Source organism: Temnothorax curvispinosus, unplaced genomic scaffold (assembly GCF_003070985.1).
Source record: "Temnothorax curvispinosus isolate PA1 unplaced genomic scaffold, ASM307098v1 QBEX01015145.1, whole genome shotgun sequence".
Taxonomy (NCBI): Eukaryota; Metazoa; Arthropoda; class Insecta; order Hymenoptera; family Formicidae; genus Temnothorax; species Temnothorax curvispinosus.
The window spans coordinates 190,551-213,443 of NW_020224925.1; the positions used below are offsets into that span (position 1 = coordinate 190,551).

Here is a 22,893-nt window from a genome sequence, read left to right on the forward strand (position 1 = left end):
TGCATTCCCTCATTACAGTTCTTTTTCCCCGATTGACATGGAAGGGCAGATTGTTTCAATGGCGCACAATGTTTTTTTCAGCCAACGCAAGTATGTCTGAGGGCGCCGGTCAGCGAATCTCTGTCACGATTGCATCGGGAACAGCTCCAGAAGTTCGCTCAATATCTCATCAGTGAATTACCTCAGCAGATTTTGCCCACTGCCCAACGGCTCCTGGACGAGTTGCTCTCGAGCCAGCCAAGTGCTATTAACAGTTATTGTGGAGCACCAGATCCGACCGCCGGAGCATCCGCTCATGATCAGACCTCCTGGTACTTAGACGAGAAGACGTTGCACGATAACATCAAAAAGATTCTCATCAAGTTTTGCGTGCCGGCTCCTATAGTCTTTAGGTGAATAATAGCGCGCTAATTGTCCGAGGCGAGCGCCTTTGTCGCGATAACAGTTTCACGTAATTTATTCCGCGATATCCTTTTCAGCGATGTTAATTATCTGAGCACCACCGCACCCCCAGCCGCTTCAGAATGGGCGTCATTGCTGCGACCGTTGAGAGGTCGCGAGCCGGAGGGCATGTGGAATCTCCTTTCTATCGTGCGCGAAATGTTCAAGAGAAATGACCGCAATGCCATACCTTTGCTAGAGATCATCACGGAAGAGTGTATGGCCTGCGAGCAGATCCTTGTTTGGTGGTTTAACACCAAAGTCGCATTACTAAATGGCACGGGATATGGCAGCAAGCATAATATGAACAGCAACGTACACGCTTCTCAACACGCGTGCTCGTCCCTATGCGACGAGATTGTGGTTCTCTGGCGATTGGCCGCTTTAAATCCTGGTCTATCGCCATCAGAGCGTGAGATGTTGCATGCTCAATTTATGGCTTGGCACTTGAAGATTATAGATAAAGTGAGCATCCTACATTCCCCTTTCTTCTTCACCCTTACGACGAAGTCAAGTTTAACAAGTTTAATCATGTGTTTAGGTCGCCAAGTGTCGTGGTAGTTCCGTGCCACACAATTCGCACAATAGAAGTAACAGTTCGCAGAAGGATTCTCTGAAACATGATCTCGCAGTCTTTACCGGATTTAAGTCGGCGCTTGAGGCTTGCTACCTTGATTGGGATGAATATGTCTTGCCGGGAATCACGTATACCGTCGAGAACAATCCTATGTATCACTGTCCCTTTACATGTTTTCGGCATGCTGGAGATACAAGGACGGAAGTCAATCAGGTTGGTGATCTAAGCCGTTTTTTTACAACAGCTTATAACGCTTAATTATGGCAATTGCCATATTGAGTCGAAAAAATATTAATTAAAGAATGATAAACGCGTTTTTCAGGTAAATTCCAGTTCAGCGGTATTGAATTATCAACCGCCAATTTCGCATCATCATGGTCGACGGCCGTTGAATGTCGGCCTTGTCGAGTTCAGTTACTTAGACAGACGACGACTGAATCCGCGTGAATTCCCATTGTGTTCGAGAAGCGGAGGCGGCGATGGAAATCGTAGCAGCGTTAGTTCCGAAGGTTTCTGTGAGAATGACACCGACATTCCCGATATATCTGAGTCTCAGGTTGTTCTCAGACAAGGTTGTGCTCAACTAAATAATTGCGGCGATACCGATTCGCAGGTCATTATTCTCTCATTTTTCACTCAAGTCTGTCACACGATAAACATTAATATTGTTGCTTTTTTTTGCGATATATTTCCCAAAATTACATTATGACAATATGTTATTTTAGGAAGGGGCTGGTAGCGAGTCATCTTCCAACAGTAACGTTAGTATGAAGAACGCTCAAGGCTCGGACAAGCATCGCTCAAACGCCTCGTCCGAGACACATAGTGATAGTAGTGATAGTAGTAATAACAAACCCGCCTGCGAAAACTCGAAGCGCAGTAGGACGAATATTGCGGAGTGCCGTGATAAATCGCGTGCGGTTGTGTCCAAAGGGGTCAGTGTTAAGAACGAACAAGAATCCGATCTGGAGAAGGAAGCTGGGAGGCCGTTCAAGGACGAGAGCTCCTCATCTAGTAGTGACAGTCCTTCCGGTGACGAGTACAATGTTTACTATTACGATCCAAAAGCTGTAACCAATAATAGTGGCCTGCCGAGTAAATATGCTAAAAGCAATATGCATACCGCTACCACTCAGGATGCCAGTGTAGTTCTAAATAATTTAAAGAAAACAGAAGATCCCTGGGACATTTTATTCGCGCGGGCAGAAGGACTTTATGCTCATGGTCATACGAGAGAAGCTTGTATTATTGGAGTACAGCTAGCCGAGGAACTTTTGGCCAATCCTCCCGATCTTATGATCGAGGGACCGCCAGTGCCGGTAAAGAACAAACGAAAAAGGGTACGTTCTTAAGATAGAGAATTTTTTCTGAAGATAGAAATTATCCGCTAGATTAAAATAAATAAAATGCTAAAGAAATATGTAATTTTGGCGTTACAGCAACATGTAAATCCAGCGTCACATCAGGTAACATGTCTTGCGTCAGCGACTTTAGCAAAATGTGGATTCTTGTGCACAGTACTTGCTGAGAATCCAGAATATCACAATCTGGCGTTTCGCGTGGGTCTTTTTGGCTTAGAGATGGCTAGACCACCGGCAAACACAAAACCTTTAGAAGTAAGATTAAACGGAACAACGAGACAAATTTCATTTTATATCATTCGTGAAATTAATGGTTATTTTTAATTTAACTAGGTTAAATTGGCTCATCAAGAAAGCGAATTGGTAGTTTTGCTGAAAAGAATTCCCTTGGGACCGACTGAATTAGCTATGATAAAACAGAGAGCTGAACAATTGAGAGATGGAGTCATGAGATCGAGAGGACACGCGCTCTTACCTATCATGTTGGCGAGTTTTATATATGATGCACTTGATGTACCAAGTACGAAACATTCTCTTAATAATACGTATTTTAAACCTACTAATAAATATCTAATTGAATTGTATTTATATTTATATGTGGAAAAAAATATTTCTTTGTCAAACAGAGAATAGAAATATGAAATATTTCACAGGAGTAAAACTACCTGCAGAGATCGATCCGAATCTTGGATTTGACGCCGCCGTAGCTGTTTTGGGATTGAAGGCAAACGTAAGTGAAGCAGATCATCCACTTCTTTGTGAAGGAACCCGCAGACAAAGGTAACATTCATATTATTAGTACATAATAATAATGTATAATGTGTATAATTAATGTATAATATTAATGTATAGCGTATATAATATTACATACACGTAATATGTGTACATGTGCGCGCGCGTATATTAATGTCACAATCTTTTTGTTTTGTTTCAGAGGAGATTTGGCTATTACTTTGCTCGTGCATTACAAAGATGATCCTGTAAAGTTAGCCAGAATAATGGACAAGTTGTTGGATCGAGATGTTCATCAACTTATTAAGTCACCTATTCTCAGTAGTTATTACACTTCTAATCCTCCTACAAAAAGCGAAGTAAGAACCTAAGATATTTCCTGCGATACTAAGCTTGCAAAATTTGCACGTAACGTTCAATGAGACATCTTGTTAAAATTTCAGATGGCACGATTTGTTCACGATGAAGAACGTTCGTCTCCTCTAGCTGGGACTGATAACGGCGGTGAAAATATCATTGGCGCAAACAGCAGGCCTCATAGCAGTACAAGTGCGGAACTAGAGGGTGGTATAAGTACATTAAATATACAACCGCAAATTGTGCAGCCACCTGTGCCTATTAGAACTAAAGAAACACGGTATGTGTTTATAGAAATATTACATGTATATTATGATGTGGTATATTGTGTTGTGCATCAACTTATATTTGTTGTTTTGATCATCTAGATATAAGAGCAAAAGACTATATCCGTCTATTCCCAATCAACCGTCAGAAGCAAGCGCGCACTTCATGTGCGAATTAGCGAAGACTGTCTTATCGAAGGCTGGTGGTACCAGTTCAACTTCGTTATTTACTCAACCATCTACTAGTCAAAATCATCATGGTCCCCATAGAGCACTTCACATGTGTGCTTTCCAACTTGGCTTATATGCCCTCGGTCTTCATAATTGCGTCAGCCCGAATTGGCTAAGTCGTACATACTCAAGTCATGTGTCCTGGATAACCGGTCAAGCAATGGAAATCGGAGCTCCAGCTATTTGGTTCCTCATTGATAGTTGGGAAGGACACCTGACGCCACCGGAAGCTGTCAGTATAGCTGATAAGTCTTCGAGAGGTAGCGATCCGAATATGGTTAGAGCAGCAGCGGAGCTTGCTTTATCTTGCCTACCGCATGCACATGCGCTTAATCCTAATGAAATTCAGAGAGCTATATCTCAGGTATGTACAATGTAATCATATATAATATGTACGAACAAATAGCTATTAAATCTTTTATTTTTTTCAGTGCAAGGAACAGAGCGAGGCCATGTTGGAGAAAGCTTGTGTCACTGTGGAGCACACTGCAAAAGGAGGTGGTGTTTATCCAGAAGTGCTTTTCCAGGTGGCAAAATATTGGTACGAATTATATCTTCGGGTAAGTTTGAGTGAAGCAAATTGTTACTTGGTAATACTTATATGTCGATTAATTTATTAAACATCTCTTTATACTTTTGTTTTGGTAGCAAACTCCCGGTGGAGATCAGCAGGATGAAATTCCTCATGACCCTCTACAATTGGATCTCAATGGAGTATTACTAGTTGATCCAGGACCTTCTGTTGATCTGACGAATACTCAAATGATGCCCGGACCGGCGCAGACGGTTGTCGTTACGAGCACACAACCACCTCCTCAGCACTATACTCATCCAACGATTACGACTCTGGCGCCTTTAGGTAAAACTGACGATTTTTCTTTTCTCAGAATTATCATTGAACTTTTTAAATATCATTGAACTTTTATAATGTTCTAGGAGTTGGGATGCCGTATGCCGTGAGCCCATATAGCTTTGTACATCCTCATCATTCTATCGCGACGTTCAGCGGTCCGATGCCCTCGCACAGAGTTGCTCTACCACCCGCACCGCATATGCAAATGTATCATCCATTTCCACATCATCCCGGACACCCTCAACATACACCGCATCCACATCATCCATCTCCGGCCGCTCCACCCCCGCCTGGACCGTACTATACACCGCAACCTCCACCAACACCGGGAACGCGCCACTTATACACGATGCAACAACCTATACCAGTAAGCATATTCTACCGCTCATTTTTAGTCTCAGTATGTATTAGAAATATAATTTTCTATCTTTATTCAGGTCCAAGCAGGAGTAGCGGGCCCTCTTCCTGGACAAAACAGCTTACCTGGACCCGCGTTAGTTCAGACGCAGTCTATAATATCGACTGTGAGAGCTCAACCTCAGGTAATTCCCAACAATACAGTGTACGTGGTAATGTAATATATCTAGCCATGGATAAAAATTGTTTATTTTTTTTATCCTAGGTTCATAGACAAAGCCAGACGTTTAATCAACAACAATTACGGACTCTCATCTCTGCATATCGTGTAGGTATGCTAGCGTTAGATACTTTAGCTCGCAGAGTACATGATGATCGGCCTCAAGCCAAATACGCGCGAAATCCGCCCTATGGGGAAGACGTTAAGTTCTTGCTCAGAGTTGCAAAACGGCTTGGCACGCAGTACATGCATCAACTCTGCATCTGTGCTGTAAATAGCATTGTGAGTCCTTTTGTCCTTCACCATGTTGCTCTGGAAGCGGCTCAATATCTTGCTAGAAACAATCCGGCGCTCATCGTACAGCACTTGAGATCTGCGTTGGCTCCGCTAGTACACAAATGCCAGCAGATGTGAGTACCATTTTTTATTATATAAAAAGAAATAAATAAAAGATAGTTATATATAAATCTTGTCTTGAATCAAGTTATTTAAATTTTGTTAAAAAATAACTTGTGCGTTTTGATTTTAGGTACATTCAGTGCATGCATCAAAAGCTATATCATTTAACAGCTGGCGATTATGAAGAGTTTGCCAGTATTGTTTGCGCAGCAAGGGCTGCTTTTCAAATCAATCCTGAAGGAAATACTCAGTTTAAAGAGTGGTTACAATCGATCAAAAGGTAAATTCAAGTACAAAGATATATAATGGATGGATATGAATGAAATGAGAGAAGCTAATGATATCCGTTTTTTTTTTACTCAGATCTCAGTCTTGTAATAAGGATCTGTGGGCGCAGATCAATGCGGCGTTACAACAGACCGGCAAATGACACAGGACGGAGCCAGGCGTGACGTGGCTCACTTCCCTTCCTCCTCACCCTCAACCATCCCTGCCGCCTCCACCACCGACAACAACTCTCGTATTACAGCATCAACATCCCTGTCACCCCCATCCACAGAGCGTCGTATGCGTTCACGGGCTGGCTACAGTCAATAAGCTCGCTTGGGATAAAATCTCCATACCATGCCTCATTGAGGAGCCAGCGGCACATCAGCTGCCGCCACCTCCTCAACACCAGATAGCCGGTCTACCGGGACCATCTGCATGGCAAGAACCAATCGACAGCCGTGGTTCTCAGGGGATCAATAACAGAGACGAGCGAGACTTATCTCAAGTTTAGTTAATGTATCTAGAAACGCGTGAGTAGTTGATGACGATCAAGATGATCAAGATGATCAAGATGATCAAGATGATCAGTTGAAGATATATGAGTTAGATTAAGTTTAATATGAATAAGAGTAAAAACAGCTTAATATATAAGCTTGCGTGTTAAGTTTTACATATATGCATTATTGCTCGCATAGTAAGATCTACATAGAAATGATGAAACATTCAGTGCGCTGATTTATGTAAGAATCTTCTGCATAAAGTGATATATGTATTATATTAACGGCCATGAATCAAAATTCATGTTCTGACTTTGAGTCATATCAGTCGTACGCGTGCGAGTCATAAAGTATACATAGCATATCTTTATATTAAGATAAATAAATTCTGAGTGAATGAATAAGTTTAATATATCTAGAAGATTTATATTTTTTTTTCTTAAAATGCAGTATATGATTATTATCGCAAATTTTTAAAAACTCGCATATTTTATATATTTGAAAACACAAATATTAAATTTATTGGAAAAATGTTGTTTTTATAACTTTTATTATCTTATTTGAGTAACTTGATGCCACTTAAAATAAATAATATATTATTTATAAATTGAATTTTTCTTCAGTACTTAAGAAGTTCTGACTAGAAATGAAAACATAAACACTGAAAGTTGTCCGGGGACAATTTTCGCATTGTAAACGCATAATATCAGTAAAAGTCTCCTACAATATTATGGAAAAAAACAACATGGTGCAATTTAAAAAATTTAAGGTGACATTGACTTTATAAAAAAAAAGTTTTCTTTATTTTTTTTTATTGGAGGTTGTAGTTTGCATGAAATAGATAAATTTTCACCTTACAACCTTTTTTTAAACTATTGGAAGCGTCTAAAAAATCGCGGACCGTTACGTTGAATACCCTGTATATACACACTTTTATATATAGATATGCATTCAAGTATGTATCTATACATATTTAACAATTATACATATTACATGTATATTACAAATATTTATAAAACATATATTTAATTGCTAAAATATTTAAATGTATAAAGCATTATACATTATTATCTTTATGTGTTATGCTACAATTAACATTTGCATAAAAATTTAGAACTTTTTTATAACAATTAGTACAACATTATGAATATAAAATTAACATTTTATTAAAAATTATAATACTAAATAATTTACTTAACATTAATGCATTCTACAATATATATGATATTTAGTTGTCGTAATACAATTATTACAGGATTGCCATATGCTATTGCTTTCTACTAATAAGACTTATAGAGATGATGAAGCATCGAGTGCACTGATCTATGAAAGCATTTGCATACAATGATATACATATATTACATTATTATTTTTTATTGAAATTTATATTTTGACTTTAAATAGTATCATATTATTTAAAATACTTTTTAATATTACTAGAGCGCAAATTCTATTCCATGCATATATTTGTGAAGTTCGTGAAGTTACCTCGTTTACTTGATCAAAGTAAAGAATTACGAGAATTATTAAGGTAAATCACATAAAATATTTTGTCGCACAAAATAGAAAAAAGAGATAAGAAGAGAACAGATATATTAAATTATAAGAAATTATATAATTCTTAAAAAATTTTATAATATTAAATTGAATTGATTTATAATATAACACACTTTGATTCTATAATTTGTAGGATTAATATTGAGTAATGAGTTTTTATCAATGACATGAATTAAGTTCAATTAGTTTAGATATCAATTAGAGTGCTATAAAGAGTGGTTCCGCGTAAAATTATTTGTTAATTTTACATTTTTAATTGCAATTAAAGAGAAAATTTTTATAACTTTATATAAGAGCGACATACAGTTTTCTTTAAACGGTCTCAGTTTTTATATCTTTAAATAACTACATACGATATGTCATGTAAATGTTAGGAGCTTTCCAGCAAGCGACACAAGTCGATACAAGTCGACACAAGTGTCGTTTGGTCTTTGTTATTCATTGTCAAAAGAGCAAGATAGAACGACGTTTGTGTCGACTTGTGTCGCTTGCTGGAAAGCTCCTGTTGATGACATGTAGATGAATTTTAGGTTTCAAATTTTTAATATATTATTTTATCTTTTTGTGACTCAGATTATGTAGAAATAAAGCTAGCAAATGCATGCGAAATCATCTACTTTATCTTCGTTTTACAAAGTCATATATAGAGAAGAGCTATCAAAATTATGTCCATTACCATAAAAAAAAACTAATTTACTGATTTACGAAAATGTTTTCTGTATAAAGTGATGCGTTCTTTATTTTAGGTTCATATACGGAAATGTATGTAAAATTATGTAAATTTTTACTGTTTGAATCATGATGAAAACAATTAGCTGATCTACAAAATTATCTTTTGCATAAAGTGTATAAAAATGTATAAATTAAACTCAAAATATCAAATAACTTTGCAGAGACGCTGCAAGTATTAAGCGAATTGAATCTGCATAATTAATTAAATATAATTCGAGACAAATGCCACTATGATTTTAATGATCAAAGGAATTGATCATTCTCTTAATGATTTTGTTGACAAGAAAATATGATGGAACATTGTTAAAATAAAATTAGAGTAAGAATGGTATCAAATATGTAATAACGATGACAACACAAAATTCAACAAGAAAAGATTCTATGGCCATCGATTTGAAGCTTATTAAATATCTTCAAATAAACGAAGAAGTAGAATCTTTATGGATAAATAGGCAAGGATTCGATAGGCAGGTGCGATATGTGAAATATCGTTTTTATATTATATTTTAGATGATCGTGCAGTTTTTCTCATGTCAAAACTATCTCGAAGAATAATAATCTCGATATAATACTTTCTCTAAAAAAAGAAAAGTAATGCAGTACTTCATGAATTTTAAAGAAGTCGGTGATAGAACAACTGCATATTCACTGTTTTAATATAATTTTGTTTTATTTTAATTTATTTTATTTTTTTTGTATTAAAAAGGACCGAAAAGAAAAATTAAAAAAAAAGGAAGAAAATAGAAAAGATAATATATAATTTATATCACATATTAAATTTATATTTAAAAATTGATTTTAAGAATATAACTTCTTTGTTAATTTTTAAATATAATTAATAGTAAATTATTTAATTAGTTTATTCTATAGTTCAATACTGTAGAATAGTCAAGTAGTATGTAAATGATACAATTTGAACATGTTATAAAAGAGTATTGTGCTGATAGAATCATTTACCAGCAAAAATATATATATTAGCTTATATTAAATATGGATAATTAAATAAATTCAGTGTATAATAGTATAAAAAAATGTTCATGTTTTTTTATATTACGTTTTATAGGCTGAACATATACTAAGAGCAAGAGTGAAGAACTATATAATTTGTTACAATATCTCAGTAACTAAAAACAGAAAAAACAGCTTGTTAATTGAAGAATTCAGAGATCAAGTAAGATAGAGTGATGGCGAGTTGTAAATGGAAAGTTTTTCTTATTATTTTTTCTCTCCTAAGAGAAATGAAGTCAAGTGGAATTTTTTATGTGATTTTATTTTATTCCCTGATATTCATTGATCTTTTTTTTTGTATTTGTTTGAATACATTTTTAGCTTGCATCTTACCTATCTTATTTTTGGATTATTTTAATACACTTTTACAGGCTTGCATCTTATCTATCTTATATTTGAACATTGCATCCTAACTTATGATGTTTATCTTCTTACAGCGTGACTTTTTCTGCAAGTGAAATAACACACTTACGACGTAATAGTAATTTTTGTTAATCAAGTATTTTTAGTTATTTACTTACTGTTATTTAGTTACTTATTAGTTATGATCTCTTGTCTTACACAGAAAAATGAAATAGCCGAGAAAACGCTGGTTGATAAAGAGAAATTAATTGATGAGTTCGTCAATTATCCATTGGTGTGCTTTTTGCCCATATTTTATTATTTTATAAATGTGTACATAATATGCATACGTTCATTATTTAATACTTTATACATATTTACGGCGCGAAGACCGCACCGTGACTTTTTTACGCGAACGCACGAGTTGCAAGTTGCAAGTACCCGAGATTTTGAGATCTCAATAACGAGTGAACGGATATTATATATATATATATACATTATATATTATTTATTAGATACATATGTATATAAATATATATACGTATAATAGATACATATTATATATAAAAGTGTCAAAAATCAAGATTAACTTAATTGTGAATTTTGTTTTACATCGAATACGCAAAAAAAGCATTAAAAATATACATTAAATTATTCAATTTTACACGTCTTTAGCTATAAAATTGGATAAGAAATTTCAGTCACATTTTGTAAAAGTAGAATTATAAAAGCGACATTTTTTTCGAATCTCAATTGTTAAACTTTACATGATATAGAGGGTGGTAGTTAAGTACCCTAAAAGATTTTAAGGAGTGGATTTCTCACACAAATTTAAGACGAAAGCTTCGTATGACCATATGTCCGAAACGGCTTAGTTTAAAAAATACAGAGTGTCAAAGCTGAAGGAAAAATTTTGTTATTTCTAAAAATTTTGAAAACCACTCAGGTTATTTTAATGAAACTTTAATAGCGTTTTTTATTGGCAGAACTAGTGCGCACTGTATCGTATCATCGTATTGTATCATGATATTTTTTTATTAAAATACGAATATGTTGGTTATAATTATACGCCAAGGCCTTATTTTCAATCCGTATTCGTATCTCGTATCTTATAGATTGAAAATAAGACCTCTTGGCTTATCATTTTTATAAGAAAATATCATGATACGATACGATGATACGATACATGTCTGTCCTTAAACGAGGAAAATATGAGATGAAGGCCCGGGCGGGAACCCAGGTCCTTCAGTTATTAATCATCAGCTGTAGCGCGGAGCCCATGAAACTTTAAATTTCATCAAAATAACCCGAATGGTTTTCGAACTTTTTGAAAATAACGAAATTGTTCCTTCAATCTTGGCACCTGTATTTTTTTAAACTTAGTTGTTTTGGTCATATAAAGTTTTGAATTTGTCGTCTTGGAATTTGTGTGAGAAATCACCCCTTTTAGAATACTTAACTACCACCTTGTATAAATTGCAATACAACTTAATGATGACAATCCTATACTGCACACTTATAGCTTTTTTTTATAAAAGAAGGCGAAAGATGGGAAGAAAGGGGAGAAAATAAAAAGAAAGAGAAAATTTGAAAATAAGGGGGTCACATAAATATGAAATTATAAAAAGTGAAATTATATTTATTAAATTTATATGTAAAACGACATTAATTTATAATATTTGAATGTAATCCGAAAAAGATATTCTGCTGTATTTTTACTGTACGTAAATCATATGAATTAGATTAAGTATGATAAGCCTTTTGGATATGAGTAAACGAATAAGCTTAAATATATGTTGTATAAAATAAATCTTTATGCGAATTCTGTTGGATGCAGTAATGCGCGTTAGCGCCCACTGAAATGTACGACTCAGGCAAATATTACATACACGAATTTATATAAAACCACACGCATGGTAGATAAATAACTTTACCAGTCAGATCTATATACATATAGTATGTCGGTATATGAACGAGCACCGAATGTGAAAAATCAAATCGATTTAAAAACTTTTCTTAGCATATTGCCTTGTAAGCGAAAAGGTGGGATTCTAAGAATGTGTATCGGATGCAAGAATGAATTGCTGACGCTGTTCGTTGTTCGCTCGCTCGATACAGACTTATTTTTATGCTTTTACACTTGAACAAACTAGTAGTATATAAATTTTAGTCTGCATCCAATCGAATCCGCTATTACATTAAGTTTTATATGTGCAAATTTACTTTGTGACTCGCACGATCAACGTAAAGAAGAACAATGCTACATGCGCACGTATGCTAATCAGATAATGAATAGGATGTATTGTGAACATCAGAATTATTACTGATGCTGATTTATAAAAGCATCTTTTGCATAAAAAACGATGTATGTAAATTATAATAACGGTCAAGAATCAAAATTTACGTTTGGACTTTGACTCATGTCGGAAGAATCATCGAATGTCATTTTTTAAGTTAATTCCGCATCTCTGGCCGCAATTAGATAGGGAAATTTTACTTTCATTGATAGATAGAATTAATTCTTATCTTATTTTATTTTTGTAAACAAATGACAAATTTAAATAACACACAGTGACGTTTATTTATGTAACGATATAGTCGAATGAAACCTATATATATATAGATATATAGATAATAATGACTTAATGTTATATTCAAATTTTGATGAAAGTACGTAAGTTTTACTATCTTCTAGCACTCTATTATTCTCTAATGAATCTTTACGTTTTCTTCCTATTTTCTTCTTTTCTTTCATCTCGTTACTTATATTTTATTTCGTTTCTCATTGTATAATCGTAATTTACATTATGCTATACCTGATCGTAACGTATTCTTAATTGTCATTATTGACAGTTCGTAAACGAAATGATCTCTGTAATTTTTAAATTAAATAATTTGAGATATATACAATATATATATACATAAATAAAAAAGAAAAATATTACAGCCGACATATCAGCTTCAGTGTTGAGCCGTTTATCCATGCAACACCAGCCTCCGACGAAATACAATTGGAAAAATCTTGTCTTTATTTTTTTGTACCTTGTTTTTTTAGCATCCGATCATTACATTTATTTTTATTTTTATTTTTTTCGATGGAAAGTAAATGAATATTGTCACATTTTCCTTATCATTTTATCAAAAATAATTAACATAGCTTGTAAATGATATTTATGAAATTATTTTAATATCTTGCATTTATTACAATTTATCTTTTGAATCACCTGTTGTGCTATCATAGAAAAGATAAAGAAAGAGAGATTTCATTGCTTATATTAAATCTGGTAGCCTAAGTAAGTTAAAAAGATTTAAATAATCTAAATACCGTGACGTAAACGGTAAGAGAGAAAGAAGATTTATTTTTACTATATAATTAAATGCTTATAACACGTACGCGCACGAAGTTAACACATCGCGCGAAGTATATTACAAGATAAACAATTGTTGTTGTTTTTTAGTATGAACTCTGAACAGTGCCTCGTCAAAATCTATGTGAAACCACTTTCCACAATCCGAGAGACGTTCTGTAAGGTCTACTGTTTGTGTAATTCGTCTATGATATTGTTTACTGTCTGTAATTACGTAATATTCTTCGTTAATTCTCGACTCGTAAAATATTGAAATGACATCGATGTGGGCTAGTATCGCGAATTCTGTAAATCCACTATAATCGTTTGTTGTGCTTCGTCGTGTAAAATAGATTTAACGAATTAGTGTGTACATTATACTTGCAGTCAACATTTGCCTTAGAAAATTGAGCTTCTCAGAGCGACATTTAACAAGCAAGCGGTAGTCCGATTAATCTGATTAATCTTATTGGCAGAAGTCATTCTTTGAGATCTGGTGATCCACGCGTGCGGAAAATGCTTAAATGTATAGGAATGGCATTCTGCTTCGGCGTGTTATAACATGCCGTTATAACGATAACGCGCAGCTGGCATTCGTGTTTTTGTTTTGTAGCGGCGTTTTGAGATAGCGCCGAACGAGATTCAGAGCGGCTACGTATTCTTAGATAAGCGAGAAGCGTCACGTAGAGGGCTTAATACGTACGTGAGAAGCATTAAATCGCACTGCCACTAATTTACGATATCGTAACGATGATTGCGATTTGAGAGAGCAATACTAAGCGTTTAACAACGTCGCGTCACGACATTGATGCTGCAAGCATCGGAGACAGATACATATATTCTGCGCACTTCCCACGAAGTTAAAGGCTCCGCTTCGGTATTTCTCAAAACAATGTAATATATATAACCTCCTTTTATCTCTCTTTATCTTTCTTCTTGGCAACAATATCTCGAAAAACTAACTTTTTGAAATCAATTTCTGACGCCTCGCAGACATTAATTGCACTACGAAAGAATTATAAAAATTATGGATATAAGTATTCTCAATTAGTAAAATTGTTTTGTGATAATATCGACTTACTAATTATTTCATGCACACAAATGTGTTTTTGTTCATCTGTGAGAATATTCTCTTTCAATCCAATAAGTTTCTATCGATTAAATTAAAACGAAAGAAGATTAATGGCTAATTTTTTCTGATACAAATTGGCAATATAAAGCTTAATTCGAACAGAATTTTGCATTAATGAAGGATAAATTGGGATCGTTATCATTAGTCAATTTTAACTGTCGATGATGATAGCTGATTGATCACATTTACTATTCCCATCATATATTTTTCTTACAAGATAGGAAACGCTGCATCGAGCCTTAACTGTCGTGATTATTCCCACTCTTCGTTACACAGACAGTTAACAATATTATACAAATACTTCGCGTCACGATCAAAAAGATCTCACTTGGATAAAGAAGACGTACATGCAATGTGTTTTGTTCGCATATTTCTCATACAAACATTTCTTAAGCAACATCTATATTAAATGATCTACGGAGAGGAAACGTCGTCATAGTATTTGATCCTAGATTTGTGTATTATGCGCATAATCGATAAATATATGCTCGTAGAGTTGTAGAGACGTTTCATTAGCCTACTTATGATTAGAGGATTTTTAGCAGTAGAGAGGCTGTGGCCCACATCTCGCGGAAGAGGATTTGGGAGGGAAATGTCCTTCCGCGATGGACATACATATACTAGGTATTCAGGTGTATTTAGCTAATAGAATATATGTAGGCTGCTAGAATATGTTGTCTATTTTACGTGTACCGTAAGTTAAGATGATATTGTGCCAGCGTATCGTTCTCATTTCGGTACCCAATTTGCATGGATACCAATAATGAATCTTTTTGCGAAATTGCAGCACCGATTACGACGCAATGCAATAGATGAAAAAAAGATAAAATGAAAATTAATTTAACAATCAATTTGAAAGTTTCTGAGACAGTTAAAAAATTTCTTTTTACCACGCACTTGGTCGAGCAATTTCACTTCAATTTACGACACGTACTTGTAAGATATAAACTTTTTGTATATGCTTGTATATGAAAAGTCGCGAAAACACAGAATATGCGTGTATCTCAACGCTGTGCGAATACTTTGCTGTAAAACACTCGTGTTTGTCTGAAAGAAAGAGAAAAAGAAATCTCCAAGAAGCAAATGAAATAACGCGATTATTGTGAACTAACCGACATTCGATCTCTTAAAAAGAGACGAGAAAGTCGCGCTAATATACTATCATTAAATCGAAGATATTGAATACTAATTGATACTAATACAACTGAAAGGGAGCAAAAGAGCTAGAGAATTATAAAGCCACACGTTTTGCGGAATAAGAAGAGTTTGGCTTTTCACTAAAAATGAAAAAAAAATCGATAATATATAATTTAATATCGATGTCACCCACAACATTTTCTTTACGTGTGTACATATTTTGATTTTGCCACGTTATTGAGACATGCAATGTCGTTAACAGTATGAAGAGTCATATACTTCTGGAATCTCTAATGCATTCTTGCAAACTCAATTCTTCTGATGATTACGCCCTTGTAACCGTATTCTATTGCGTATCAGTAGAAAATATATGTACAGCAATCACATTAAGTTGAGATTTTATCGTTAAAGCATTCAGTTTAGACAGGTAAAAAAAAAGACAACGTGTAAGACAACGTGATGTCAAGAAAAAGATAATCTGGCGTGATATGAGAATTGCAGCAACGAATTGCTGCAACGTCGACGATGTCCCGTCGACGTTGCAGCATGAACTGCAGATGAACATGAAGAAAGCATTCCAGATTGAAATCCCTTCCGTATTTTTACCGGAAGTAAAAAAAAAAAAGCGTATCTCTTTTAGAGGCACCAGCGACAGATCAAGATGTGGACATTTCTAACGATGTAAATGATAGTTGAGAGTAACTCGCTTCTTTAAAATTCGAATTAATATATATACCCTGTTTTACCTAATCATCAAACATAGTAGAAATAATGTAACTATCTCGATAGTGAAATGATGATCATTTTTTACTTTTTAAAGCATCATAATAATTTCCATCTATTTCCATCGTTGAAATCTTATTTAAATAATCACATGGAGTCTTCGCGAAAATTTGGAAGCAATCTCTAATTCCTTATACCTATCAGAAAGAATCGCGAATAGGGCACTGATCTCGTCTGCCCGCTTGGATAAAACGGTGATTACTCTCACAGTTTGTTTCGAACTGACCCTGATTTAATGATGTTTATTCTGTCTTTATCTTGTAAGCCGGACAGATTTGTAGTTTGAGATATATTAGGAAATATTTGTACTGTAAATATATGATACACACGGATCTGTGTTGCCGCTCGATCGCGATTACGAGGGACACGACATTTCTCTCGAAGCACAGTAGAAGATAATGGAGATTCGGCGAGATCGCGAAATTCGATCGCGCCGAGTATATTTTTCGAGGGATGACAAGTTTTCAGAGATTTAACGAAATTTAACCCCTTCCCCCTGCTTCCCCCCGCCCCGGTTCGAAAAGTCGAGTCCTTGTCGTGGTACGATCCTGCGACATCGTAGTAGTTTGACCGATCACTCTTATCGGAGTATAATACGTAAGTTTTAAATATTAAGATCAGTCTGCAGCTTTGTGTCGACGTCGAGCGCTATGCCCTATAGGACTATAAGATAAAGGTACCAATACTCGGACACTTAAGAGTAGGTAAATGTACCAATACCTGGACATGTATTTGGTGTCTGGATACCTTTAAAAAAATATAAATTTATGGAAATAAACGTTTGGATATTATAATTGAAGTTTCAAACTACAAGAAAAAATACTTTTATCTTTGATTTTAATTCGCGTTATACTTATAAATAATAAAGGTGTCCAGATATAGGTACATGCCCGGGTATTGGTACCTTTACCTTAATATTCGTTATAAAGCCCGATATCGGCCGAAATATTGATCAGCGTGTTTAATGCGCAAGTGTAATTTAACCGCGGATTGAATCTCCATAATCTTAAGAAAGACGATTGAAGTTTCCACATCGCTACGCTGTTCTACATAAATATATAAAAATACACGTTGACTGTGTAAAAAAATTGATCACGTCATTGATCGATTACTTCGGTGTCAGAATCGAATATCGCATTATCTTGTCTTGAAAAACCTCCCTGTTTGGACCCCCCCAAGATTTCTAATTTACTTGAAGAACATTTTTCGAGATAAGAAAGAGTGTTTTAAAAAAGTGTTACTAATTAACATCGCGCATATATACATCGGGCTTCTAACGACGTTGCGAATTTAGGTACTGTAGAACCCCTTAACTTTCGTGTGCCACGTAGGATAGGCCTAACACTCGACATAAATCCGATCGCGAGAGGGAAGAGAAGTAATTTTGATACGAAAGCCTCGGCTTTACTTATAATCCGCTATTGGCATAGATTTGAGACTTGTCAGGCGACGATACGCGCATCTGATGCTATTATTAATTATCGTCTCGCACGTGCGGGCGGCGGATAAAAACTGTTAGGCCTATCTTGCTCTCGATCAAACATTTGTCATTTGAGATATATTCGTCACGATCATCGTATATAATATATCAGGTTTACTCTTCAGGTCATCGAGTAGGGCGTAGAGTTTTTCAACTTCTAGGTGTTAAAGAAATATTTTATAAGCAACAAGCATATGCGCATATTATGCGTATATCCAGACACGTATATATTATATCACGTAAGGGCATTACGCGTGTGTAATATATACTATAAATATAAATATAAATAAATAAATATATATATATATATATATATATATATATATATATATATTCAAATGTACAATTTTACATCGTCGTGGATGTATTGTTATAGATTATAATTGCGTCAAGGTGGCTTCGTCGCATTCCAACAAAAAGAACGAGGCCACTGTCGCTTACTCTTTTACGGAACACGCGTAAGAGTATATACATATATAAATATACATAAATATATATATAAAATTTGTCATTATATTCCCCGCTAAGGTACTTATTATTATGGCTATTACGGCATGGTAATCGTGAATGTTGTGGAGTGGATCTATTTATGAATCCGTCGATCGTTAATGTAATCAAATGTGTTCTGCGTGACTTTTAATAGAACACTTTAAAATTGATCAACACCCCGCATCCTTTTTTCTTCACCCATCTGAACTCACCTCGACGTCCGGAAAATATTTCGATGCAACGCATTCTCGTCTGAATTTTCCAAAGAAATAAGAAGGAAGTAATAAAAGATAGTAAAGAGATAATAAATATAATGAAGATAATAAAAATAATAATGAAGTTTATGTTCCTCGTGCAATTTTATGCAGGTTTATTTAATATTTCTTTTTTTTATTGCACAGTAAATTTATATAGTATTATACATATATTCACCATTTTATTTTTAATATTATCTTTAAAAAATTTCAATTTTAACATTTAACTGTTTTCAGCCATCGTTATGTCGATCTCAATTCAGATGGTAATATTTAAAAATATTGAGATAATGCAGCGGTTCCAGTTGCATAGGCGGTTCTACATCGCAAGGACAACGACACTTATTGAAAGTAGAACTTCGAAGATATATTTGGTCTACGAACTTTACTTGGCAAAGAATAAAAGAAGAAGAAAAATTAAAAATTAAATTTTTCAGTAATATAAAAATAAAATAATTTTTACAGATTTTTCTTTTATTAGAGATTACTATTTTAATAATACTGCTTGAATAAATAATAATACTCTTATTTATCCAAATGTCATTTATATCGCCAGATACGACGTCAAAAGAGTGCCGCAAAAATCTCCTTTACACTCCGATCAGCGGCAGGTCCTTATCACCATTTTCATCTGGAAAGACCTCATCTACCCCTCCTCCCGATTCCCTCCTACACTTCTTACCGGCATTACCTTACTGTTATCCCACAAACTCACCTCTCATTTCAGTTTCGCCCCTGAACGCCACATGGCTTGAATCCGTATTTCTATGCTACTTTTATTATTAAAAGATTCCCTTTTATCGTTTGAATAAAACATGAAATCAGAAACTATATATACGTTATTTAAAGGATCAAGAAGATATCATCTGCATCTCGTATATGTGCATATCTTCGTTCATCTCGGCACCATTCGGAAAATAATGACACGCATTCTCGCGTCTAAATGCATCACCAAAAAAAGTAATAAAGGATAAAGATAATAAAGATGACGAAGAAAGTTACTTTCTTCATGCAACGATTTTGTTTGAGCTTCATTTGATATTTCTTTGTTTTTTCTTTGCGAAATAAATTTGTTTTGCTTGTAAGGCAATAAGACAGTTTTATTAGTAAAAGATTCTATTTTGTCGTTTTCATAAAATATTAAACCAGAAAATACGCATATTATGTATAAAAAAAGAAATATAAGTACCTTTGTTAAAAAATATAAGTATGGCTCACCATGAAATGATGAAAATGGCGTAAACCACTCGTAGCAGTCGTGGCCGAGTGGTTAAGGCGTCTGACTAGAAATCAGATTCCCTCTGGGAGCGTAGGTTCGAGTCCTACCGACTGCGAAAGGTGTTTTTTTTTTTTTTTTTTCTATCGAATAGATATATACGCAACAATTATCGAATGAATATTAAATAGCTATTATTTAATATTTATCTTTTTTAGAATAATTCACAAGTGTATTATAGAGATATATAAATTACAGTGCGATGATACAAGTCTATTTCGTAACCGATATCGCAATGCTGAAGAGATATTTGTGTTACGAGTGCACGATTGCGCCAGTGTGTCGTGTTTGCCGTATCAATTATCGATATTTTTTTCTCCAAATCCAGATAATTCGTATCTATATCGATAACGATGGAATAGAGGATGTAGGAAATTGCGATGATACAAGTAAACTGTGATCAATCGTAAGTAGACGGAAAATGGTAATGAATTACGAAAAAGCAATACGTATGATTCTCATTATCAGTAATTCAAAATAGAATAATTTCGTATAAAAGATACTGCCTGCAATTATAGATAAAATCAATATACAGATGATTTACGCGTAATCGCGTACTCTGTTCTCCATAATACCCCATAATGCCCTTACATAAAGCTATTATGTAGCTATTTCTCTGTGCGACCAATTGAATAATAACGAATCAATAGCTTCTCGACCTCCGACATATCACTTGAGTGCATGCGTACCTAGGAATACCAGCGTTCTCCATTCCTATTCGACAGGCGACGTATTTAATCACGCAAACGAGAAAATATCGGCGACGAAACGATGAAGATTGCAAGTGCTATTTCGTATCTTTTCGTCGCAATGGACGTCACTCGTTCAAGTTTTTATCAGGAAGCTTACACGTTGACCGAGCGATCCAAGGGATCTTACGATCGATTGGTCGCCAGGATGTAATTATTAGGATACGATATCTATGACGGAGCGCAACGTCTGCTTGACGTCGCGTCGTCGCCCGGGATCTTTGTCTCTGAAGGACTAATAAGATTCGGGTTCCACCCGGAAGATTTCGCTTCTTCCCGCACTCTGCTGATTTACATTTATGCGAACGACGATATCTGACGCGGAACTGAACGCCATAAGCTTGATATCCCGTCCCAAGCACATGCCGAAGCCCCTTTTTTGATAATCGGCTCGAACAAAAGCACGTCGGACGGACAGCGGACACCTGTGGGATCAAAAGCTCTTTGACGTGATTACCCTAGAGGTGCTTTCACCCGCATTCGTCCCTCGAGTTCATGAGAAGATTCATCAACTCGGCCAAGCACGAGTTCCAAAATGAGAACGGGAAGGTGGATATCTCGAAGGCATATTTTACTCCCGAGATCAGCAGTAAATTGACGGAGGCTAAATTGAAACGTAAAGGCAGACGGCTCTTCAAGCTTTCGGATTTATGTATTTTATCGCATTTTTGCGTGCACGGACTCCACATGTGTTTTAGAATTGTAACTGTAGAACAAGTTGTTCAATACAATTATAATACCACATGATTAAATTATATTATTGTAAAATTAAATGATTAAATTAATGCTTTGAAATTATTTTATTTCTTGTGCAGGAAAAGTTATCTCCAAACTGTATAAGAAATTTGTAAGATATTAAGATAAAAAAACACGCGATAAAGATAAAGAATATTATTTATAGGTATCTAATATCCGAATATGTGTGCTACTTTTTAGCTCAATCACGATAAGACGTTCAAAAATAAATTGATCAAAAGATGTTAGATTTTATAAATGCTTTATTTGTTAACTAAAAGAGATAAGTCCCACTTGTATAGAATATTATCTCATGAAGGACGTATATAGAACGAACTGTGTGACGCAAGTATAACAATTATTTGTTAAGAGTACGGATGTTGCGCTTCATTCGGCCAATAAAATCTTGCAAAACAATTTACAATTTGCATTTCGTTTAAGATTTGTGACACCAATAACACTGCAGAAATACGCCCGGCAACTGGCGCGGCGTCAGTCTGCGATATCGCACGATAAGCATTTGGGTTTTTTGAAGTCTCTTTTCATCGTCATGTAATCAATCGGGTTTTCTTGTGGGGTTGACATAAATAATTGACGAAATAAAGTTATAAAGATAATAATATCTAAGACGGATAACGATGAGATAAATCGCCATTGGAAAAACACTATTTTAAAAATATGAAGCAATAAAGTTTCTACACAAAGATAACTTAAAATACATCATAATTACTATCATTATAGTTTGCTTAAACGGTGGACTATATCGTGTTATTCTACGAAGGTATGTTAATTGCCATGACTCAACAAACCATTTCGTTTGAGAGTTATTAGGCAATGATTCATCAGCGAAATAAAATGCCACATAAATGTCAATGGCTTCTGCAGATACGTCTCCCTTAAAGACAGCAGCGACGATTGCTGACTTCACGCCCGCGCACAGTGGAAGATTTGTAATCGAGCGCAAACGTGACTTATGTTTACTACGGGCGATATCGCGGCGTATCGCGAGATTGCTATTGTCATTTAAATTACCTATCCGATAGCGCGTATCACGTGTTGAGTATCGCTATCATCGTCGAAACGTGCGTGCCGCACGTGGCTTTCCTTATCGTGACCACGATATTTGCCGGTGGCTTTGGCAGTACTAACCGTGGCTCCTATTTATATGCCGCCCGAAACATGGACCATGCATGAATATATCTTTCGCGGCTTTATAAAAGTCCGAAGTCACGAGAGAGAATATTCTCGAGAATTCAGGAATCTTTCGAAAAGATATTCCACGTATTGAAGCAGCTAATAAATACGGCTTAG

At 35.0% G+C, this 22,893-nt stretch overlaps 1 protein-coding gene and 1 non-coding gene across 2 annotated transcripts in view; both read left to right on the plus strand.

Annotated features, from left to right (window-relative positions):
• The window catches only part of LOC112465356 (zinc finger SWIM domain-containing protein 8), a 12,514-nt gene extending 5,474 nt beyond the window's left edge, over nt 1-7,040 (plus strand). The window contains exons 3-20 of the mRNA XM_025032870.1: nt 82-392; nt 480-906; nt 983-1,231; nt 1,341-1,631; nt 1,744-2,358; nt 2,458-2,634; nt 2,713-2,899; nt 3,033-3,159; nt 3,314-3,470; nt 3,555-3,748; nt 3,837-4,329; nt 4,397-4,525; nt 4,614-4,824; nt 4,902-5,185; nt 5,256-5,360; nt 5,441-5,805; nt 5,925-6,074; nt 6,158-7,040. Of these exons, the coding sequence (XP_024888638.1) occupies nt 82-392; nt 480-906; nt 983-1,231; nt 1,341-1,631; nt 1,744-2,358; nt 2,458-2,634; nt 2,713-2,899; nt 3,033-3,159; nt 3,314-3,470; nt 3,555-3,748; nt 3,837-4,329; nt 4,397-4,525; nt 4,614-4,824; nt 4,902-5,185; nt 5,256-5,360; nt 5,441-5,805; nt 5,925-6,074; nt 6,158-6,224 (4,539 nt within the window). The 3' untranslated portion in view covers nt 6,225-7,040. The remainder of the gene's footprint in view (nt 1-81; nt 393-479; nt 907-982; nt 1,232-1,340; nt 1,632-1,743; nt 2,359-2,457; nt 2,635-2,712; nt 2,900-3,032; nt 3,160-3,313; nt 3,471-3,554; nt 3,749-3,836; nt 4,330-4,396; nt 4,526-4,613; nt 4,825-4,901; nt 5,186-5,255; nt 5,361-5,440; nt 5,806-5,924; nt 6,075-6,157) is intronic.
• Nucleotides 7,041-20,074: 13,034 nt separating this feature from the next.
• Nucleotides 20,075-20,156, plus strand: Trnas-aga. The gene has a single exon. It is a non-coding gene; the product is annotated as a tRNA-Ser (tRNA).
• Nucleotides 20,157-22,893: the final 2,737 nt, after the last annotated feature.